The following is a 21,977-nucleotide window of genomic DNA, read 5'->3' as shown; positions in this document are numbered from 1 at the left end:
ATAGTTTCCATGTGTTTTATTTCATTCTGAAGTCAGTACACAAGCAATCTCAACTTATTCAGAACAGTGCATCAACAGTAGTGATGAAAAACGTAGAAAGCCAAAGCATACTGCAGCTAAGTCAGTTGGAACTGACATTGCAACTTCCTGCACAGGTGGACCCCGAAGACTTCATGCTGAGCGCCAAACGAGTCACTGGAAAGCAAAAGAAAAAGGTTTTAGCCCAATTGTAATTTTTTTTCCCCTGAACCTATTCAAAAAAACAGGTTGATCTCAGTGATCTCAGTCCTATATTGACTAGCTTCATCCAACAGTCCTCTTATTAGTTTCTCATCATGGATCAAAATCTGCATAATTTTGGATTAGCATATTGCTGTCTACATACCTTCCAACCAGAGCGCGATTGTCGTTTGTCCCACACCAGACGTTTACTCAGAAATGCAACTTCCTGCACAGGGGGACCCAGAAGACTTTAGGCTGGGCCCCAAACCAGTCACTGAAAAGAAATAAAGTTTTAGTCCAAGTCAAGTCATTGTCCCCTGAAAATATTAAACTGTTGATCTCAGTCCCATATCCGCTAGCTTCATCCAAAAGTCCTTTGCATAAGTTGGTCATCATGGATCAAAGTATTATTTTATATGAGCACATTGTAGTCTACATACCTTCCAACCAGGGAGCGATTACAGCACATTGAACAAAACCACCAGATCCAAAACCAGATCGAGTCCTATAGCAGAAAAAAAAAACAAGATTAAGAATTGTTAAAAATGAAAGTTTGGAAACAAATGTTGGATAGTTGAGTGGCTGCAAGCCGCAGTAAAGGACACAGCAGTTAAAGTTACCTTTCAGTAAGACGTTCTCATCCAGTCACTTATGAGTCAGCCATGAGGGTCATCTAAAATAGAAATAAAAATAAAAAAAACACATTTAGTCAGTTTTGTAAATTTCATAAACTTCATAAAAAAGTAAGTATGGGCTAGGGTGGCTCAGTAAAATATGTCTCAATCACGAATTGTCAGTGAGGGCAAGTTGTTCATCACAGCCAGAAATGTATAGTCAAGATGTAGTTTCGAAAGTACCTGCAGGTGATGTAATCTTCATGTCCCAGCCTTCAACATTCCACGTGCTCCAATTCCTGCAGAAGAGACTACAGTTTAGCGCTTTACATAAAGGCTTGTTCATGCATCATCATCGTCGTCATCATCGTTAAGTTTGAATATCCTTCCCCTTAAAGTTGCTATAGCAGTTACTTCCAAACTGAACAGCGACCGTCGGTGAAAGTCTTGCTCTTGGCTGCCTGATGACCGATCACTGCTACAGGAGAGCACGAACGGCTTCGATAGGAGCCGGTTGTGGAGAAACTGTATGACGTAAACAAACATACCTGCATCCTCCACAGAGAGCCATGGTCTGTCACGTCGGGTAGAGCTCCGGCTTCAGTATCAACCTGTAGAGAAACAAACAGGAAAGTCAATACCTATTGTAGGGCTGTAGAAAGTTAAGAGTTGACCGTCAGGGGTTTCTTTTGAATATGTTGCTTCTTGGTTTAAATGTGACGTTACACAGTGGTGATCTATGCCAGTTAGTCTCCCAAAGTAACATTTTGTTCGTCTGAAGGACTGTTGAGAGGGGACACGTGCCACGTGGGTCAGAAGTTAGCATCAGGCTAACATTACACCCAGCAATGAAGCTATGACCCGAACACGTCTGGCATTAGAGGCATTACACAACACATTTCGTTCGCATTATAGTCATTACACAAGCCGACACAATGTATGATATTGTATAACATAAACGTAAAGCCAAGCTGTCATCATAGACTAGTCATATTACCTGCACAGCGTGCCGACAGTAGCTTAGGTTAGCTACAGAAGCTAACGCAACTTAGCTACAGACGCTAACGTAAGTTAGTTTAATTATCTGGCCGATAACTTGGAGTTAACATCAATCTAGTATACTCATGTGTAACGCAAACACGCGTCGTATATCCACATGGACGTAGAGTGAACGTGAAGCTGGATAGTTGAAGTCTTACCAGAGGCCAAGGACCGCCATGCTTTTCTCGAGGCTCTGAGGAGGGAGAGAGAGAGGGGAGAGAGGAGGTCCAGCGCCCTTATATACGCTCAGCAGGAGACAGCCCATCATATGTAATCAATGCTTGCATTCCTCTAATTTCATGTGTTTTTATGTCCCAGATCTAATCCTTAATGTTGTGTTAATGTAATGTATCGGGTTGAAAACCCATGTGCCTCTTAAATTTACCTTAAATTACATGTCCCAATTCTTCCATTGATAACTGCGTGTTTAACGTCACATTGCTATGCATTGTGGGTGATTCCCTTGGACAAAGTCTGGTCCAATGCTGATTTACGGGAAGGGTTCATAAAGTGCTCAAAAGGTGTGCACTCAAAAGATTTGACTGTGGGACAGGCATAAAGGTGCAGATTGAGATTGGGCCATCAAGCATGAATAAGGAATCACTGAATTGTATTTTAAGAGTTTCAGGTTTATTAAAGGTTAATAATTCTACTCCAACCTTCTATATACTATTGATTGTAATCTAATGCCGTTTTTCATATAATCCATACTGTCAAGTGCAGTATTACCCTAATTTTACCTCTCGTCCCCATATCTTGGTTTACTGCTGGCAAGCTGCAGAGCTACTTATGACTTTGGATTTAGACTAGGCAGGTGAAAATAATTTCTACAAAGATGTTTTATTACCAAATACAATTTGAAGTTAACCTTAAGGGGCAAAATGACTTAAAGCCTCTTTCAATACATTGAGTTTGATGTCCCTAGTGCTTTCAAGTCTTTTGCAACTAGGGCAATTAGTGATGTACATCAGATAATATGGAAGTGTCCACCAAATCTGGTCTAAGGAACATAGTTTCAGTGCATATAAGGTCAAGTAGTACAAGCCAGTTTGAGAAACTAGTTTGAAGCACACAAAAATGTAACCATTTTAGGCAATAAAGTATCTGGCCATAACCAACTTTGCTAAAAACTGTAGCCTGAAGAGTTGCCTACTGCCTTTTTGTACCATTATGGCCTTATAATCTAAACTTTTGTTCAATGTCCTTTTAAGAATGTGAATACAATATTGAATAAACAGAATCTCAATAGTTTCCATTGCCTTTATTTAATTCCAAAAACAGTACACATCTCAACTGTGACCACATTAGTTAATCAACTTAAAATGGTGCAGTTTGTCTCTCAGACTTTTATTCGAAGCGGACACCGGTGCGTCGCCATGGCAACTTCCTGTACAGGTGGACCCTGAAGACGTCACTGGGCCCCAAAGAGTCACTGAAAAGAAAACAAATAAGTTTCAGCCCAACGAAACAGATTTTTTCCCCCTGAACCTATGCAAAGGTTGATCTCAGATCTCATCCTATATTCAATAGATTCATCCAACAGTCCACTTGCACTAATGTCATCATGGATCAGAATTTTTATAATTTTGTATGAGCATTTATCCATCTACATACCTTCCAATTGGGGAAGTTATTACAGCCCATTAATAGCTCCTCAACTTAGGTGTGGCAGAGTTTGTCCATCAAACAGTCATACTGCAAAGCAAGTCAGGGGGACCCAGACAGTCACCCTGAAGACTTTATGCTGGACACCAAATGAGTCACTGTAAAGGAAAAAAAAACAAAGATTTAGCTCAAGTCAGCCGTTTCATCTCCCCTGCACCTATTCAAAGGTTGATCTCAGTCCCATATCCGCTAGCTTCATCCAACAGTCCTTTGCATAAGTTGGTCATCATGGATCAGAATGTATTATTTTGTATTAGCACATTGTGGTTTACATACCTTCCAACCAGGAAGTGATTACAGCACATTGGACAAGGCCACCAGATCCAAAACCAGATTGATTCCTATAGTAGAAAAAATAAATTAGTAAACATAAACGCTTTGAAACAAATGTTGGATAGTTGAGTGGCTGCTAGCAGCAGAAACGGCCACCGCAGTCAAAGACCACCCTATTTTCTTGCACGCACTTGGAGAACCGAGAGCTACAAACAAGCACTGGTCCATAGGATAGCATGCTTTGATGAGCTCGACTGACTGCTAATACAAAAGTTACCTTTCAGTGAGATGTTCTCATCCAGTCACTTATGAGTCAGCCATGAGGGTCATCTGAAATAAAAAATCCACACAATTTCATAAGTTTTGTAAATCTTGACCTACTTCATAAAAAAAAAGTATGGGCTAGGGTGGCTCAGTAAAATATGTCTCAATCACGAATTGTCAGTGAGGGCAAGTTGTTCATCACAGCCAGAAATGTGTATTCAAGATGTAGTTTCGAAAGTACCTGCAGGTGATGTAATCTTCATGTCCCAGCCTTCCAGATTCAGCACACACCAATTCCTGCAGAAGAGAGTACAGTTTATCACTTTGCATAAAGGCTTGTTCATGCATCATCATCGTTAAGTTTGAATATCCTTCCCCTTAAAGTTGCTAAAGCAGTTACTTTCAAACTGAACAGCGACCGTCGGTGAAAGTCTTGCTCTTGGCTGCCTGATGACCGATCACTGCTACAGGAGAGCACGAACGGCTTCGATAGGAGCCGGTTGTGGAGAAACTTTATGACGTAAACAAACATACCTGCATCCTCCACAGAGAGCCATGGTCTGTCACGTCAGGTAGAGCTCCAGCTTCAGGGTCAACCTGAAGAGAAACAAACAGTTAAGTCAGTGCCTATTGTAGTGCTGCAGAAAGTCAAGAAGTCAGTCACGAATTTCCTTATTAATTTGCAGGGTATTGAAAGTGCTGCTTCCTGGTTTAAATGTGCCAGTTGCTTGGATGGTTGGGAGAGCATGCCACGTGGTTCACTAGTTAGCATCAAGCTAACATTCCATCAAGCAATGAAGCTATGAGCCGAACACATCGAGCATTAATTACCTTAGCGGGCACAAGTTATGGAATTGTATAAAAGTAACACCTTGCTGTCATTCGGACTAGACATATTACCTCCCCTGCGTGCCAACAGTAATTTAAGTTGGCTACTGAAGCTAACGTCCGTTAGCTTAAGTATCTGGCCGATAGTTTGGAGTTAGCATAAGTATATTATGCTCACGTCTAAGCCAAACCCGCGTAAGATAATCTATATTTATCTACATGGACCTCATGTGAACGTAACGCTGAAGTCTTACCAGAAGCCAAGGATCGCAGTGCTTTTCTTCTCACAGGAGAATAGAAGAGGAAGAGACAGAAAAGAGGGTCTCGTGCCGTTATATACACTGGCGCCGAGCAGCAGCCCGCTGATTGGTCCGCCGAGTTCACATGGGGACCTGTTGCATGATGGGATATGTATTTTCTTTATACACGTTTTAGGGATTCCTTACGGTCTTTTAGATTTGTTGTGACTTACACATTCAAGCAGAGAAACAGAGTTTAACTTATTTTTTGAATTTGTTTTACATTTTACTTTTCCACAGAGAGATATACACGTTAATAATGATGTATAAAGAGAGTCTGATCTCTTTTAACCTACTTCAGAACCACGGACAGCAACCTCCCTTCCGCCTCTGATCTGGCTCTTTCCGTTTTGAGATAACAACTATTTCGTACGAAATATGTATTTTAGATATCGTGCTTTTACATGGCGTTCCCACAACAAAAATATTCCTATTCATGGATAAATTAGGGCTTGTACATCGGCTTAAAATTCCACTTCGGCTTATTTGCCATCGAAAACACACTATTTCTCAATTCTCGAGTGCAGGAGGGTTTATTGTCGTATAGTAGAGCATAGGTGAATAATATATCACATGATTGCTGCGGTCGCTCTGTGCACCGCGCGTCTCTCCTTCCTGAGCAGAAGGCAAGGCAGCAGCAGGAGACGCGGCAGCAGCAGCAGCAGCAGCAGCAGCAGCCGGGGCTTCATGTAAACACGCCGTGCACAGGGCTTTGTTTCTCACACACACACGTACACGCACTCCGCTGGTATCCCCTCTTCTCTAGTCATGCCATGGATATTTTGTGGCAATACCAGTTCCGAATCATTTTACTCGGGGATTCGACGGTGGGGAAGTCGTCGCTGCTGAAACGCTTCACGGACGGAATCTACAGTGATGTGGCGGATCCGACGGTCGGCGTGGATTTCTATGCCCGCTCGCTCGACCTCGAACCGGGGGTGAAGATAAAGCTTCAGCTCTGGGACACGGCTGGTCAGGAACGATTCAGGTATACCGGAGTAAAAAAAAAAAAAGCATAGCTCAAACAAAAATGTATCTCGGGTTGAATGCAGCGACCGGAGATATTTATCGTGGAATAACGGGAGAGGCCTTAGTTCGCTGTCGCGTGTTTCTGCTGCTATTGTAAAACACGAAACCCCTTTAAAATTAAAGGAAGGCTTTTCCGACGCTCGTTGTCATGTAATGAAGTAAAGTGTGGACAGTGGAGAAAAGGGTCAGGAGGAGATTATATAGGCCTCGATCCTATGATGTCCTGGCCTATATAATACTGAAAATGGAGCTGCATCATTGCATTCATTCACGGATGATGGGCAGCCTCCTCATATTTAGGCCCCGGTTTGATTCAATGGGATACTGAATCCACAGTCTCCCACTCGAGGATGTTAACTCTATTCTTTCGTTTGTTTTGCATTCATCTGCCCTGTTGCTTGTTCTGTTTCATGTGTTCTAGCTGTCAGGGATAATTTCCTTTAAAGCACTGCTGTGTGTGTGTGCAGCAGCAGCTCTGCTCTTAGATCTGCTTTTCCTTTTGAAGGCACATCTTCAGAGGGTGTTTTCCTTCAGGCTTCACCACACTTTCACTTCTGTCTTATAACTGACTCTGAGAAGTGTTTTGTGAAATCATCAATCATCAATTTATAAACTGTCATGTGGCACAGATTAGGATTTGTGGGAATTGTGGTACGCTGGGGGAAGGGAGAAAGGGGGGCAACAGCTCTGGGCCAGAGACCTTTAGGGGGCCCAATGAGTCACACACATTGTCTAGTTTGAGGTAATGGGATTCATTTTAATTAAATTCAGCTTACTTCAATATCACTATTAATTCACAGCAGGGTTATTATCACATGTTGAGGCCCTGTCTTATAAAGGTGCATTGTCTATCTACCTGTAATACCTTTATAAGCCTATTTAATCTATGCAAATGCCTAAATACATTGACATTAGAAAATATAAACGGGAACATGACAAACTTGATATTTCATTGCAGAACAATAACGACAGACAGGACAGGGACAGACAGTCTGGCCTAAATATACAATGACTGAATGGTTACATCTAATTGAAGAGACTTAGTTAAACACCTTTTGATGGGAACATTTTCAAATGCAGTGTTTTTTTCAGTGGTCGGCATTCAGTGACCTGAAAGACTTAGCTTCACTTTCTGCGAATTGAGGTTTGAGTAAGAAACTTGAGACTTGAGACCTGACTTGTATATGTGACTTGTGACTTGAAACCCTTATAATTCTGTCTATCTGATATACCATGAACATGTATTCAGCTCAAGGAGACTTGACTTAGACTGTTCTTATATTACTTCAGACTTTTCTCTACTGACCTGAGACCTTCTCCAAAAGACCTCAGATAGCTTCGGACCCTACATACAATCAGGATAGTGGAAAAGTCTTTGCTGGCAGGGCCCAGTTGTGTGTCCAAGATGTTCAAAAGTGCCTCAATCAAGATGATTTAACCTTAAATCCCTAACATTTCATTAATTTGCCCATCAGGTCCATCACAACATCCTACTACCGTAACTCCGTGGGCGGGCTTTTGGTCTTCGACCTCACCAGTCGCAAGACCTTTGACCATGTGAAGGAGTGGCACAAGGAGGTGAGTGAGCACATCCTGCCCCACCACATGGTCTACATCCTCATTGGCCACAAGAGCGACCTCAACAAGGACCGCAAGGTAAGCCGGGACGAGGCGGAGCATCTGGCGGCCGAGCTGGGCATCCGCTACGTGGAGACGTCGGCCAAGTGCAACGTCAACGTGGACCGGGCCTTCGAGCTGCTGACGAAGGACATCTACGAGCTGATGAACATGGGCGAGATCGTCACCCGCGACGGCTGGGACGGGGTCAAGAGCGGCCTCACCGCCAAGGTCCTCTACCCGACCGATGAGGACGAGCTGGCGACCGCCGTCCCCGAAAGGGGCTGCCACTGCTGACTGTGAACTCTCTGTGTCCAAACACTGTCCTGTCACACCAAGAGGTCACCCTCGTCTCACAGTTGTCCATCGAAACCAAGTCACTCAGGCTCAGCACCCTGTGATATCACCATCCATCACTTCCTCACCTTGTGCGTCGTGCCCTCTCTGTGTGGGTTATTCTCACAATTGGGGTTCTTTTCTAGCCAGAGGGTGGGGGGGCATACTATATCCTGATATGTATCTAAACAGGCAAGTTTTTTTTTTGTTCTCTCTAAAGACATGTGGTGCAGCATGAGCTGAGCGGTTTTGGACCTTGTTAGGTTCGAATGACACAAGTGTGCAGAGGTGATCAGATCATAGTTCTTAGAGCGTTGCCAATACTGCTTTTTACAGCCCTGGAGCCAGTGGACTGCTGAGTATACTGAAGACACAGCTTCATTTCACAGAGCACTGTTGTGGGTTTCTATCTGTCCAAGTTTGTGCGATGCTTTGTCTGCAATCATTTGTGACAGTAATATTGTAAATAATAATGAAATCTATAGAGATGAAAGCTATAAGGTCACTCAAAGCTATTTAATTGATAGTGTGGATGGAGACATGGGCACTCTTCAGTAAGTGTCACCATATTTTATCATTGTGCTCCTCCTGCTACTGTAAGCTATGTGCACTAACGCCAAACTGACTTAAACCTTTTTATGTGAATAGATGAGTAAGGCTTCTGTCAAAAAAAAGTTTAAAAAAAGTAAAAAAAAATATTAAGATGTAGACTTAAAGACAGGCCATTGTAATTAGAGTAGGTGGCCTTTAGGCATTTGTATCATAGCATCAACAGGAGTAAGACATTGAGTGTTTTACCTCTCAGTCAACACATCTGTAATGACTTCATTAACAGTCAAAAAGGTGTGAAAAAAGAGGAAGAAACTGCTGTTTCTTTTGTTCAAAGCCTAATTCACAAAAACAATAATATTACAATCCAGCCTGAGCCGATGACGGATGCCAACTCATTCCATCCATATGTGGATATGTGTGCTGCTTTTGTGGGCCTGTAGTTCATGCTGTGATCCAGAGGTATCAGTCGGGGATTTTGGTTTAAGTTTTATGGAGAAAAGTCAGCCCTAAAAAATTAACAAACTTGGGATGTCATGTTTATATGGCAGCATACACTTGCAAAAGCTATAGTTCACATTTCTTTTAGAAATTATTATTGCAGCCCTCAAACCCACCACAGTTCAGCCGGTTCGACAGGTAACATGACATGAAAGCACCCTGGATTGGGTTTTGGCAAAGAAACCTTTGCCGTACATCTTTGCCCCTCTCACTAATGTTTCCTTCCTTCCAAAATGTTTGATTTGATTGTTGTAGGGCCTTCGAAGAATAGTTCAACATTTTGGGTGGTCGGCAGCTTTCCCAGAAGTGGATAAGAAAATGTGTATCTGTCTCATTTCTGTGCGTTACGTGTCATTAGCCCAGCTTAGCATTGGATGAACAGCTCGCTCTCCATAGTTTATCTCCAGCAGCACGTCTGAGGTTCAAGAATAAACACATTGTATCTTGACTTTTTTTTTATTCTGGACACAAACAGAAATCTAAAAACAACATATGGTGCTGTGTTGACTTCCTTGTGTCAATGACTTGAGCAAGGTTTGTGTCAAGTGTAGCACTGTTTGGGTACAAATTAAACAAACAGGATGCAGCGTGCTATTTGATGATCTTTACAGGTTTTTGTGGACATGTTTGAATCTTCCTTTTTCTCTCTGCTTCCAGTCTTCATGCTAAGCTAGGCTAGCCCTTTTGTTATTCTTCTTCTGTCCTAATGCACAGACATGAGACTGGTATAAATCTTTTCATCTTGCTCAAAGACAGCAACCTAACATATTTATTGAAATGTTGAAATAAGTCCTGAAAGCTATCAAAAGTGAGGACTTCATTCGAAATCTTAAAATCTAACTGAATGACAACCAGCCTGACTGTTTAATGCTGTACAAACGTTCTCACCTTTGTCTCTTATCTCAACAGGGTTAAATTGTATGTTAATTGTTTGAGTTTGTATGTTAAAACTGTGCCGTAAGCCAACTGTTCTCCAGTAAGCATGATTCCTAATTCTGAGCACTGCAGCCAGAAAGGCCCAATGCACTGCACATTGCAAAGATGGAAGTCTCAAAGTCTTTTCAACGTCTTTTCAATGACTTTTCAAAGAGTGACTTTATGGGAATAAACACGTGTCAACTAATCAACTGTTAATAGTATAGTGATACATAAGATAATAGTAATACTATATACGACAGCATTTGTAGTACAACAAATCGTGACCATCGTGTGTAATGACCGTGGTAATGATGGTGGCCGACCAACAGTCCAGATCCAGCCACTCTCTCGCTGTAATCTTAAAGGAGTAGTTTGACATTTTGGGAAATACCTTTATTTGATTTCTTTCTGGGAATTAGTTGAGAAGATTGATACCACTCTCGTCGCCAGCTTTTTAGTACCATTGTGCTTGGACAGACACCTATACTAAAACCTGTGCTCACTAAAGGAAATCAGTAATGTGTGGATGGACGAACTGTTCCTCGTCAGCAAATAGTTCCAGATTGTAAATCCCTGCGAAACCACAAATTTACGAATTTACATTTTACATGGTTAACCAGACAAGATAAAGTGGGTAATTGGTGAGCTTTATATGTGTTAAAAGGCATATTTAAAACACATGTAAAAAGCCTCTGCTTTTGCTCTCTATGCTAAGCTAGGCTAACCACAACTTGGCTCCAGCCACACAGTTCATCGCTTAGAAAGAAAATATGTAAAGGAATTTCCCAAAATGTTGGATTGTGTCTTAAACGGTGTACTTGTTATGTTGTTCACAGGTTTGATTAAACCAACCTAATAGGGCTTCTGTACCACAAAACATCAGCCGATGTTTGGATGGTACAATAGCACAAAACTGTTCAGCTCTTGATCCCTATTGGTCACATTTCACAGCTTTACTGAATAAATGTTATTTATTTTATATTTAATGTGATTTTATTGATTGGTTACAAAAATAAATAGATGTACAATGAATGATGTTTGGACTCAAAGTTTGTTAGTTATGTTTTTTTTTAAAACCCCTATCGGGGTTGGTACCTTCTTCTGACTGACAGAGGATTATCACAACCTTGAATTTGCCATTCTAATATATTAATTGTGATAAAAATTTGTACATTGCCATGTCATCACATGTCACTGTTTATCAAAAACAAGACTTACATTATAGGCATGATTAGATTTAGTTGCTGATAGTGAGATATTGTTACAATCAGGTTCAGTGGGAAGAAAAGAAAATATACAAACACAACTTAAATAGCAGCTGCCCATAGTTTGGCAATACATGTCATATAAATTAAAGGTTTGTAATATCTCTGTTGACAGTGTGGCCTGTATCAAGAATATTATGAGTTTATGATCGCTATAATTGATGATATTTGCAATTATTTTAGCAGCATTAATTTTTTTGCTGCTGTGTGTCTCCAAAGTATGTTTTATGGGTTGTATTTCAGAATTTGGACTTTTTCTCAACATAAAACAAGTTTATACTTAACTACAACATATTCCTTAAGGACAACCACAAAGGCTAACTGACATTATTTTAGATAAAATGTTAAATTCAATTTGACAACTCTATTGTAATGGCAATATAATAAAGGAATGTTTCCATAGGAAAACAATATAATTCAGATGTGAGCTATAACTTTATTATTTCTAAAATGCTGTCTAGAGCCCTCCATCTGTTTTTTTTTATTACATCATATTTTATGTGGATTAAGACTTATTGAGAAAAAACAGCCAAAATGGATTCATTTGTGATAGTTTAACATTAAATCTCTGTCAACACGCAATAAACATGCTATGGTTTTCTAGGTTCGCCTTGATTTTCCCACATTACATGAACGCAACACCCCTTGGAAGTGCGCTTTGCAAACAGTTTTCTTTAGCCCCGCCTCTTTACCCATGATCCTCTTCGATGACCAATTTTACACATTCAACAATCAAAACAAACAATTAAAATTCCGAAAATCATTTACCAGTGACTGTATATATCGAATAAGAACAGCCTTCGTGTATGGCTATTGCACAACTCACAAAAACACTTGTACACGGACGTATCGTCCCAGCTCTCAAACCTCTGAGTGAGGGACGTGTTGCCATGGATGAGTACGTGTGATGTTCATGGTCTCGTTAAAAAGGGCTTCTGCTATGTTTGGCACAGGAGGGGTGGGGATAACCACCCCCTCTGCGGAATCGCCATCAAGAGATTTCGGAAGCATAATTTTTAACCCAGGGGCTGCTAGTGACCGCTTGTCCTGGCGCCCCGTCTTCATGTGTGCAAAGAAAAAACTGTTTCCAACATACTAAAAGAGTGACACCGTCCCTCTTTTTTTGTTAAACCTATATAAAATACACCTCAAACTACGATCAACTTTCCGGAATGAGCTCGGTGATTTTCACGTTGTTGAAGCAGGCTTGAGATCACCGAGCAGCGCGATGTTGTCAACTCTTGAGTGGAAAACAGCAACTTTATGTCAATTTACTCATCGCCATCGGTTGGGGTTATGCTTCACATGTAAGACCATCGAAGCTACAACACCGAATAATGCTCAAGTATTCAACATAGCAAACAGTTTATTAGAAGGCTTCAGACAGTACTTCACCGTGACACTACGTCGGCTACAAGCACAGCTGCATCCGAGTAAACAACACACATAAAGACAGAAAGTGTCGCTAAATATGAAGCACTTTGTACTCGCTTACATTTAACGCAGATACTTCAGTCACTGCAATGAGTTCTCGGTGAATTTTGTCAGGTTTTACAAGAGCGTGGTAACAAGGCGAGCGCTGTTCTGCAGGAAGTCAAGCTACATCTGCGAAGTGCGCATGCGCCCCAGCTCTCCTCAATCTAGGGCTGCGTTTTCTCTCCATAAAACGGTAAGGACGAGCTATTTTATTGCTACGTGACTGTAAATATACTCGGTTGCGAATCACCCACCGATCCCACGACACCGGCGGTCGTTTTGGGCCGGGGTTTTCGGGTGTATTCGCGTGATGGGGCTCATGCCGGCCGGGCTCGCAACAGAATGGAGGGGCAACGCCGCCGCCGTGCCGTTGTTTGCCGTACGTGCCGCCGCACAGGGAGACGTCATTTTGAGGGGGAGCGAGAGTTAAAATGCAGAGTTACGAAGGGACGTAAGGTTCAGAGACAAGCGGCACGTAACCGTCACACTGTAAATGCAAAGCTTTACCCCCGTCTCGGGCAGTATAGTTCACACTATTCTCCGGGTTGCCACATATTAAGTTACGCCCTTGCTTGAGCCACAATGGCCACCGCCGAGCCGAGTCTGACTCGTTGTGTGGATTTCTACAGCCCCCCGAAAGAAAAGCAGTTGGCTGCCCAACGGCGGCCGTGATATGGTTTAACTTTGAGAGAATAGGAGTGTTTTTAACCGCAACGAAACGGGTGAAATGAGCTCAAGTGTGACCGTGAAGGGCCCACTATCCCCTGCAGTTAGTTAGCGTCTCCCTGAAACAAGCAAAACCGCGGGTTCTGTCCACTAATGCGCGAGGCTTCATCGATACCGTTACATTTTTCTCAGAAATCTGACAGATTAAAAAAATATATATAATAAAAAAATGTGACTGTTTTGTCAATTTCCATCCATAGCTAACGTTACCCGGTTTATGATAATGCACCAGTCCAGATGGTATTCTGATTATTGTAGATTGTGTGCACACTTCGAAAAATAAATAATGTAATGTAAGTTTGTTTTGCTCGCGTTAGTTCACACACACTGAAGAAATGTTGGGTTGGTCGTACCGTTTTTGAAGTACGAAATGTTATTGAAACCAAAAGCTCAATGTTTTGAAAAAATAAAGTATATAAAGTTATTTTAGGGGATATTGATTAATTGCATTTTTTTTGTTTACGTATTGATCAAGTGGTGGCCACTGTTTCTCAGCTCTCAAGATAACATTAACATTTAAATGACATATTTCTAAATCAAGATTGGTTTCTGGTTTTCTTCATCCTCACCGAAACCACTCTGACAGAAGGCTGCATTACGTTTTATTTAAACTATGCTACATGCATTCATGCCCATGTAGTGCACTTGGGTTCTAAATGCAAAGCTATTAAAATAAGATTTTTGGCTCTGATTTCCAGCCATGTCATGGTGCAATTATGTTTCTTTTTTAAATACACACATCCTTTATTTCAGATGAACAAACTCCTGGATAGCTGTCGTATGAAAGCAGCCCCTCTCTGTAATCTACTCTGAGTGTGATGGCGACCACCGACGAGGTCACGGTGTCCATGGCGGAGGTGGTGATGGTGAAGGGCGAGGGCGAGGGAGACACAGATGACCCTAACAAGACTCAGGTCATCCTCCAGCTTCAGCCAATCACCACTGGGTATGTACCGAATACAAACTCAACAATCGCAGCTGCCGCGTCAGTTCGTCGCCGACTCATTCCAGATATCAAGCGTGCTAAACATCTGGGCCTGTCGGGAAGTCTGTCAGGGAGCGCCAGCCAGTGAGAGCGCGAGACACGGGTTGAAGGGGACGCATGTAACAATAGGAACTTTACCATGTGGGTTGCATTTGCAACCAAAGTTGTTATTGCATCCTTGGTATTTGATGTCTGCATGAATACACATAACTTACACACTTGGCTAAAGTAGATATTTATATAAAGACAGATAGTTTACTGCTATACTACAGAGAAAGAAATGTGAAAATGCAAACCGTTTTCTCTCTAGGGAGGAATCAGCTGAAACAGACGCAGCTGTCATGACCGTTGAAGCACATCCAGGTAATTTACTCACAGGATAATATTTGGACACGTTTTTGCACATCACATTACCAAAAGCTCACTTCCCACCAGCCTCCTCGGGTTCAACCGCTGTGTGTGTCTTCTCGTTCTTCTAGAACAAGCTGATGGAGACAACGTTGAAATTGGCTGTCCCATAACATGTGGCGACAGTAAAGCCCTGTTGCTGGTGAAGAAATTTGTATGCCCAGGAATCAATGTGAAATGTGTGAAGGTGGGTATTCTTTTTTTTTTATAAAGTCTGCAACTGCAGCAAGGTTTCATCATTGGTCTTTAAAAAAACATCTATATGCTTTTATATTTGAGTGAAAACTATTCCGCTACCGGACTAACTCCCCGAAAACCTGATTTTTATTTAATCGTGCAGTTGATTGACACAATTCAACACAGCGCTGATATGTCGCTTTTATACCAGGAACATGTGGACGAAAAAGTTTTGCTGCAACTCAGGGCAACAACCAAGAAACGAAAGTGAAGTTTTTTTTTTGCCGCATGCCTTGTAGCATTTCCTGTTGACACAAAATAGTAACGAACATTATACTTGTATCCCAACTGTCAACATTATTATGTAGAACATACTTTACTGTGGTAGCATATAGTATCCACAGTGATAGAATATTTTTTATCATCAGTAATCATTATGTAGTGCACAGTTCTACACAAAACATGTCCTCAGCAAAGGAAATTTAGTTTTATACTTTCTTTATACTGCATGCTGGTATTCAACATACCAATTTCTAAAGTATCGTATGCGCATTGATTATGTTCTTCACGTGAAGTCTAGCATCCGCAAAGAAATATTTTACGTACATATTTTTTCTGCTGTTTTGCCCTCTGCACTGCACATCAATATGGTTTTGGTATTCCTCTTTCCGCCAGTATGACGACCAGCTGATCAGCCCGAAGCAGTTTGTGCACATTTCTGGAAAAGCCACTCTGAAAGACTGGAAGAGAGCCATCAGGATGGGTGGAGTCATGCTACGGTGAGAGGACTTATATTTGGATCAGTGAACAAAAATCCATATTTTAATATTCTGAGTTCTAGTTGGGTGCACACTACACTAAATTATAATGTATTATAGCCTGCCAGCAAACCTTTACAAAAGTTATTTTGCTGATGTGACAGGCAGAGATGTGACTCATACATCTTAAATAAATATTTTAAAACGATGACTATATTCCGTGTGACTTTGTACAAGTGAATTAACTCAACGTCAATTTATCACTTCTGAGCTGTAAATTAAATGAAAATACTCACCTTGGCTTTTGAATAAACCTTCCATTACTCTTTGATAGATGACCAAAAAAATATCATTCAGGATTGCCTACTTACTGCATCCTTTATGAATACTTTATGTGATGAACAGGTATTACAGCTAACCTGGTTCTTCTTTAGTTTAAAATGACCTTAATATGAAAGGTGTTTTTATGAAGTGATGAACCCACAAAGAATTGGAAAAAAACAAAATGTAAAGCATAAAAACATGGATGTAAATGTAATTCTATGTTATTTATTATTATTATTATGACTGACTGACTGACTTGATCGTACATTGTTTGTGATACACAACCCAGCTGTTTGAGTCTATAAAACCTGATTCAGTATTGGCATCTGTGCATCCCTACTTTCAATATATGATAATGTTGCTCTGTGTCTCTCAGATTTGCATATTATATTCCTTTCTCCGATTCTAGATTAGTTTTATTCTTCCATTTTACTCACTGTTTGAAACCCTTCATGACTTCTGCTCTCCAGAAAAATGATGGATTCTGGTCAGCTGGACTTCTACCAGCACAGCACACTGTGCACCAACACGTGTCGCAGCACCAAGTTTGACCTTCTAATCAACAACACGCGGTTCCCTCCTGACGGCTCTGGACTGACCACGCCCACATCCTCTCAAGGTGAGAACACACCGAGGTCATGCTTCACCAATCAATACCAGACTATTTTCTTTTTTTTTGCTTAATTGATCAGTCATATTATGAGTAAATTTAAAAAAAAAACAACATTTTTTTTAGGCAGATTTGCTTAAAAGAGACTGCAATGCAGTTCTAAATGATGACATATCTTGTGATTCTTCTTGGTAAAGTGGGAAAATAAAATTTGTACCCTTGTGCCATTTATATTTCTGCTGTGTTAGACTTTTACTTGACTTTGTCATGCAAGCATTAGCTGATTCCTTGACATGCTGCACTCTTCATACGTCATCATGTTAGACTGACTTCCTTCCTGTGACACATCGATTAAAACCTACTGGCACAACTGCCAATTTTTCCTTAAATTTCTGTGTGGTGTTTTGTGTAAATTGCAGCTCAGGTGGTCATGGGTAACGGCGGGACAGTGGGCGAAGACAGAGGAGAGGTTCTGAGCGGGAAGATTGACTGGATTTCAAACTCGCTGGAGGCGGCAGAGAAGAAGGAATCGAATGAGATCTCAGGTCAGAAAGAGCACACATGCACACAATTCACTTCACGATAACGACAAATGCAGTCGGAGATCCAACGCCCGCAAACGCAGCGCACGCCAGCGACTGAGACTTGCGTGTGTGTTGTCTGTTGATCCACAGAGGACACGCTGAACTTCTGGAAGGGCATCGCTGATGTGGGCTTGCTGGGTGAAGTGGTGACCAACATCAGCACGGAGCTGGTGGAGCTGCTGAACGGCGTGCAGCAGCGCAGGGAGCCCGCTAGCCTACAGGACACAGGTACGGAACAACGCTAATGTGTACTGGCTGCAGGCACAGCATCCTCCCAAACAGACCATATGCAGGACTTGAGGCTCGCTCGACGGTGCACCAACCCACAAAACGAATGGAAAGAAGGAGCAAATTCAGCTGCAGTTGGAAGCGAACGGATTAAAAACCCAACAGAAGGGCGACTGTTGTTTTTTTGTGTGTAACAATTCTGACCGAGTACTTAATGATTCATTTGTCAAGAGCTGAATTTGTTCCTCCGCTCTGACTGACCGAGTGACCCTTTTGATTGATTGCCGCACTGATCCCAGATTCCTGTCTGGTAGAGGTGGCGGTGCTCAGTAACCTCGCCCAAGTGTTCGGCCTGCTCGACTCGGTCAAGAACACGCTGGAGAAGAGGAGGCACCAGACGGATCCCAGCCAGGAGCAAGTCCTCAGCACGCTCAGCAGTGAGTACAACACAAAAACAAGGGTCCTCTTCAGCAGCTGCCACATTGACCATGTTTCACGTTGTAATTGAGATGCACATTATTCCAGAATACACTTTAAACATGTTCAAAGAAGGCTCCCAAAAGCAGAATAAGAACGGCAAATCCCACATGTCTTAAACGAAAAGTTCTCCATTCTGAATAAGGCCTCAAACATCCTCCATGGAATATTATGTTTACATGACACGAATCAAATTTAATGTATTCTCATAACATTGGGATATTGGTGCGCGTGTCACGCAGTCACTGTTATGCGTGTTCTTTTGTCAGTCGTTGGAGAATAACATTTTATAGAGATTAAAAAAAAACTTTTTCTTCTGTGCTCTGTGTAGACCTGGAGGTGCAATTGGAAGAACAGAGGAAGCAGCAGCAGGTGCGAGCTCTCTTTTCCTGCCCGCAGCCTGCCAAAAACAAAACTCCCACCAAGCGCCAGACCAAACGACCTCGCCTGCAGAGGCCCACCTCCACGACGACCCTCCTGACCTCCCCCATCAATCAACAGGCTGTCATGCAGCCCCAGCAGTTCACCGTTCTCTCCCCCATCTCGCTGTCCTCTGTGGGTCAGCCGTTCACCATGGCGGGCCTGCCCATGGCCTCCCTGGGCCAGTCGTCCAACACGGTCACCCTGCTCCCCGCCGGCTCGCAGTTCTTCACCCGCTACATGGTGACCGGAGACGGAAAAGCGGACACAATCACCTTGCACCCGTCCTCGGGCCTCACGCTGGTGGGCACCACCATGCAAGACTCCAGCCAGTTGGGCACGATGGTAAGCCCCGTAGACCTGCTGCACCTGAGCCAGCAGGCCGGCGGCTCAGACATAGTGCCCCTAGAAGGGCACGTGGTGGACGGCACCATGCTGGTGCAGCAGGAGGTGATGCAGGAGGTGGAGGCCGGCCAGGAGCACACGGTCATCGAGATCAACCCGGCGCCGATGGAGCAGGCGGTAGGGGTGATGGAGCTGCAGCTGACCGGGGAGTCGGGCGGAGACGGGGACACCCTGATGGTCCAGAGCGAGATGGAGGTGACGGTGGGTGCGGGGGGGGAGGAGACGCAGTGCCAAATGCAGGAGGCGCAGACTGAGGGGGTTCAGGGGCTGCAGCTGGACGCCAGTGGACAGTTGTCAGGCGTACAGATAGTGGTGATAGAAGAAAACACTCAGGAAGAAAACAAGGTCCAATGAGACACGCCTCCTATTTTATCCAGCGGAGCAGATATGGACTCGTACTGAGCTGTCACCGACTTGTGAATCTGTAAATACACCGAATTTCCAAATCCACAATTTGCCTTGGCCTAAGACCAAGCTCTAGGGGTAGCCATTTTTCATTATTTTGTGTGCGTGTGTGTGCGTGTGCGTGTGTGTGTGTATGTGTGTGTGTGTGTGTGTGTGTGTGTGTGTGTACATGCGTCTCTCAACTTGTTTTATTGAAACAAAGAGGCCTCACAACAAAGACATACTGTATGCTTCTGTTTGATATGAATTTAAAAGTATGATTCTGCTTTCTTACAACTCGGGTCAAAGGTTTGTAATTTTGGCTGTAATATCTAGCTGTAACAATAATGTTGTACTCGCCAAGTCCCATATGTGGGAATGTGTCAGTATTTCTGAACGGAAGAGAGGTGGAGCAAACACGAAAACTGGATTTTAACAAATCTCCAGGTTAGCCAAACCTGATTTGTGGGTGTTGTGCTCATATTACTGGTTAGTAGTAGCTCGTCTACTAACTAGCTAACATGAAATAAACACAAAAAAACAATCATTGAGAGCTTAAGGAGGTGTACAGTTTTCTGGGCCCGATGTCCAACCTTAATTTTGGTCTCACTTTCGTCGTTGATATAAAAAACGAAACAATTCAAACCCCCAAAACACATCTGGAGCCCCGGTTAAAGTCACTCTTTCTAAACGGTTTACAACGTGTCTTGCTCGTGTTTCTCGCCCCGCCTGACTTCATTTACGGGACGCCGCTGTGTTCCCACATGTCCTCAATGACCTTCGTCTGTACAATGACATCAACACTGAACAGAATCAATGGCCAAAACGTCAAAGAAATAACCTGAGTTGTAATTATCCGGAATTATCCTTCAAGCCTCCACCAACCACCACAAGACAACAGAACTGCACTGCAACCGCGAAGTCGATGGCGCCGGCGATTTATTTCGTCAGTTCACGTCCTGTCGCACCGACGCGGAGGGGGAGGCGCCGGTCACGGCCCTCAGCCGTCGGTCGAACTCACTACCAGTAACAGTGTTGCCGTCACTTCCAGGATGGGATTAATTGCACTGTTGTGTCGTAATGTCGCATCCGAGCTGTATTGTTTTTGCACTGCGTGGCGTCCTTTTAGGGCTACAGGAGGACGTTTGCAGCAATGCCCGCTATCGATACATTTCTTTAGAATTTGGCCACATTGTGTGGCAGTGGTTTTTTTTGTATACTTTTGTATGTTCATATAGTTAAATGGTAACAGACTGAACTCCTCTCACTGGAAAGGCATCGCTTATGCACTTATTCTCTCAGTGGTTTCTTACTGCCTGATTTCATTCACAAACTCCATATAGTATGGATTATTTTATTGGATTTGTTTTTATTTCATTGTGATCATCTATGGCTTTATCTCAGTATGATAGATAGTGTGAGCTGCTGGGCTGATTGTTTAAGTCAATATATAAAATATATATATATATACTTAATGTCAAACTTGGTATGCCTGTATTTCACACTTGTAAAGTAGCGTCATATTTATTAGTTTCCAGACTGAAGACGTATGAGCCGCTCGGTTTAAGGTGCAAACATGGATTAATTTATGCTCACATCAACAAAAACCTGTTCGAGACTTGTCCATTTCCAATAATTTAATTTAACAAATGAGGGTATTTGCAAACTGACTTTGTAATGTGTTTTAATACCAGATTAAAACAGAAAAAAAAGTGAGTAGTTGTGTCAGTGTTTCACCACCAGAGAGCGCTGTGTGCCCACTCCACCACGGGCTGCTGCTGAAACGAGACGAGAGTTACGGCTGCTCGACGAGATGGTGGCACTGCTCCGCTGCTGTAATCTCTGACTCCTCCATGTGTCAGGCTTAATGCAGTATACGCCGTAATCTGCACCGTCATGGCTGCTGTCCGTGATGGACGGGTCTTTCTGGAGGCTGAGCCGTGCTGACGGGGCACCAGGGCCTGCTGGTTATTACATTTCCCTCTTCTTGTAGCCCCTAATACGTCCAGACAGGCTGTATGGGGGGGGGGGGGGGGGGGGGGGGGGGGGGGGGGGCGAGAGGATTTTGGTTATACAAGCACAAAAACAGCCACATACACAAACCAGAGGGCTGAAATAGACACCTAGATGAACTGATTGTAGGTGGGGTTGAGCACAAAAGAAGAAGAAAAAAAACATCCCGACATCAGCAGCTGAATGGGAAGCCGCTGGGGGCCAGGTGAGGGCTAAGAGGTGGAGGAACTGAACCGCGGGGGTCATTGTGTGGCATGAGGGGGGAGGGGGATGTGCTGTTTGAGTAAATTACAGAGGTGTGCTATGGACTGTGGGTTGGTTTCCCCCACATGTTGTGCACAGGACAAAGAAAAAACAGGGGCAGCAGAACCATTTTGCTCCGTGTCGGAACCGTCTCAAAGGCTCCTGCGGGGTTGAAAAAGTGGTGGAAAGCTGTGAAAAGAGGGGCCAACGGGGCCGACGTGCTGCCAGCATCACCCTGGATATGGCAGGCTGAGCCGAGAATAGAGACACAAGCGTGACATCTCGTTGTCAGTGTATCTTTCACGAAGGACTGCGTGGAACTCTATCTTTAGCATCGC

The 21,977-nt window shown here is 43.0% G+C and overlaps 2 protein-coding genes, 2 long non-coding RNA genes and 5 other non-coding genes across 12 annotated transcripts; 3 read left to right on the top strand and 6 right to left on the bottom strand.

Moving 5' to 3' along the window:
- Position 1: 1 nt before the first annotated feature.
- Positions 2-2,302, bottom strand: LOC137785091 (uncharacterized). Of its 2 annotated transcripts, XR_011077451.1 has the most exons (8): positions 2,263-2,302; positions 2,036-2,070; positions 1,385-1,447; positions 1,080-1,135; positions 843-895; positions 663-727; positions 386-496; positions 2-195 (listed from the first exon to the last, which is right to left on the bottom strand). It is a non-coding gene; the product is annotated as an uncharacterized lncRNA (long non-coding RNA). The 2 variants fall into 2 exon arrangements; XR_011077450.1 differs by lacking the exon at positions 2,263-2,302 and having other exon boundaries at positions 2,036-2,253.
- On the bottom strand, positions 555-626 carry LOC137785290 (small nucleolar RNA SNORD99). The gene has a single exon (XR_011077487.1). It is a non-coding gene; the product is annotated as a small nucleolar RNA SNORD99 (small nucleolar RNA).
- Positions 1,215-1,351, bottom strand: LOC137785293 (small nucleolar RNA SNORA16B/SNORA16A family). The gene has a single exon (XR_011077489.1). It is a non-coding gene; the product is annotated as a small nucleolar RNA SNORA16B/SNORA16A family (small nucleolar RNA).
- An 821-nt stretch (positions 2,303-3,123) lies between the features above and the next one.
- LOC137785116 (uncharacterized) lies at positions 3,124-5,262 on the bottom strand. Its single transcript, XR_011077460.1, has 7 exons — positions 5,162-5,262; positions 4,614-4,676; positions 4,321-4,376; positions 4,093-4,145; positions 3,819-3,883; positions 3,492-3,640; positions 3,124-3,309 (listed from the first exon to the last, which is right to left on the bottom strand). It is a non-coding gene; the product is annotated as an uncharacterized lncRNA (long non-coding RNA).
- LOC137785280 (small nucleolar RNA SNORA44) lies at positions 3,928-4,057 on the bottom strand. The gene has a single exon (XR_011077477.1). It is a non-coding gene; the product is annotated as a small nucleolar RNA SNORA44 (small nucleolar RNA).
- Positions 4,444-4,580, bottom strand: LOC137785292 (small nucleolar RNA SNORA16B/SNORA16A family). The gene has a single exon (XR_011077488.1). It is a non-coding gene; the product is annotated as a small nucleolar RNA SNORA16B/SNORA16A family (small nucleolar RNA).
- Positions 5,263-5,900: 638 nt separating the features above from the next.
- rab42a (RAB42, member RAS oncogene family a) lies at positions 5,901-11,182 on the top strand. The gene is made up of 2 exons (XM_068576280.1): positions 5,901-6,194; positions 7,711-11,182. Exons 1-2 carry the CDS (start codon positions 5,980-5,982, stop codon positions 8,147-8,149), a joined length of 654 nt encoding a protein of 217 aa, XP_068432381.1. The 5' UTR covers positions 5,901-5,979; the 3' UTR covers positions 8,150-11,182.
- A 1,163-nt stretch (positions 11,183-12,345) lies between these two features.
- Positions 12,346-12,479, top strand: LOC137785287 (U11 spliceosomal RNA). The gene has a single exon (XR_011077484.1). It is a non-coding gene; the product is annotated as a U11 spliceosomal RNA (small nuclear RNA).
- Positions 12,480-13,042: 563 nt separating this feature from the next.
- gmeb1 (glucocorticoid modulatory element binding protein 1) lies at positions 13,043-21,054 on the top strand. Of its 3 annotated transcripts, none has more exons than XM_068576359.1 (10): positions 13,043-13,090; positions 14,377-14,569; positions 14,919-14,971; positions 15,088-15,203; positions 15,869-15,972; positions 16,746-16,894; positions 17,305-17,430; positions 17,560-17,697; positions 18,012-18,134; positions 18,506-21,054. In XM_068576359.1, the coding sequence occupies exons 2-10, from the start codon at positions 14,442-14,444 to the stop codon at positions 19,351-19,353; spliced, it is 1,785 nt and encodes a 594-aa protein (XP_068432460.1). In that variant the 5' UTR covers positions 13,043-13,090; positions 14,377-14,441; the 3' UTR covers positions 19,354-21,054. The 3 variants fall into 3 exon arrangements, with proteins under 3 accessions (XP_068432460.1, XP_068432458.1, XP_068432459.1); XM_068576357.1 differs by having other exon boundaries at positions 17,997-18,134; XM_068576358.1 differs by lacking the exon at positions 13,043-13,090 and adding an exon at positions 13,235-13,276 and having other exon boundaries at positions 17,997-18,134.
- The last annotated feature ends 923 nt before the right edge of the window (positions 21,055-21,977 follow it).

The sequence above is a fragment of the Clinocottus analis genome, unplaced genomic scaffold (genome assembly GCF_023055335.1).
Source record: "Clinocottus analis isolate CAN_PGR_092001 unplaced genomic scaffold, fCliAna1.0.p SCAF_14, whole genome shotgun sequence".
In the NCBI taxonomy this organism is placed as follows: Eukaryota; Metazoa; Chordata; class Actinopteri; order Perciformes; family Cottidae; genus Clinocottus; species Clinocottus analis.
The sequence above is the reverse complement of the archived record's forward strand: the minus strand, read 5'-3'. Positions and strand labels throughout refer to the sequence as shown.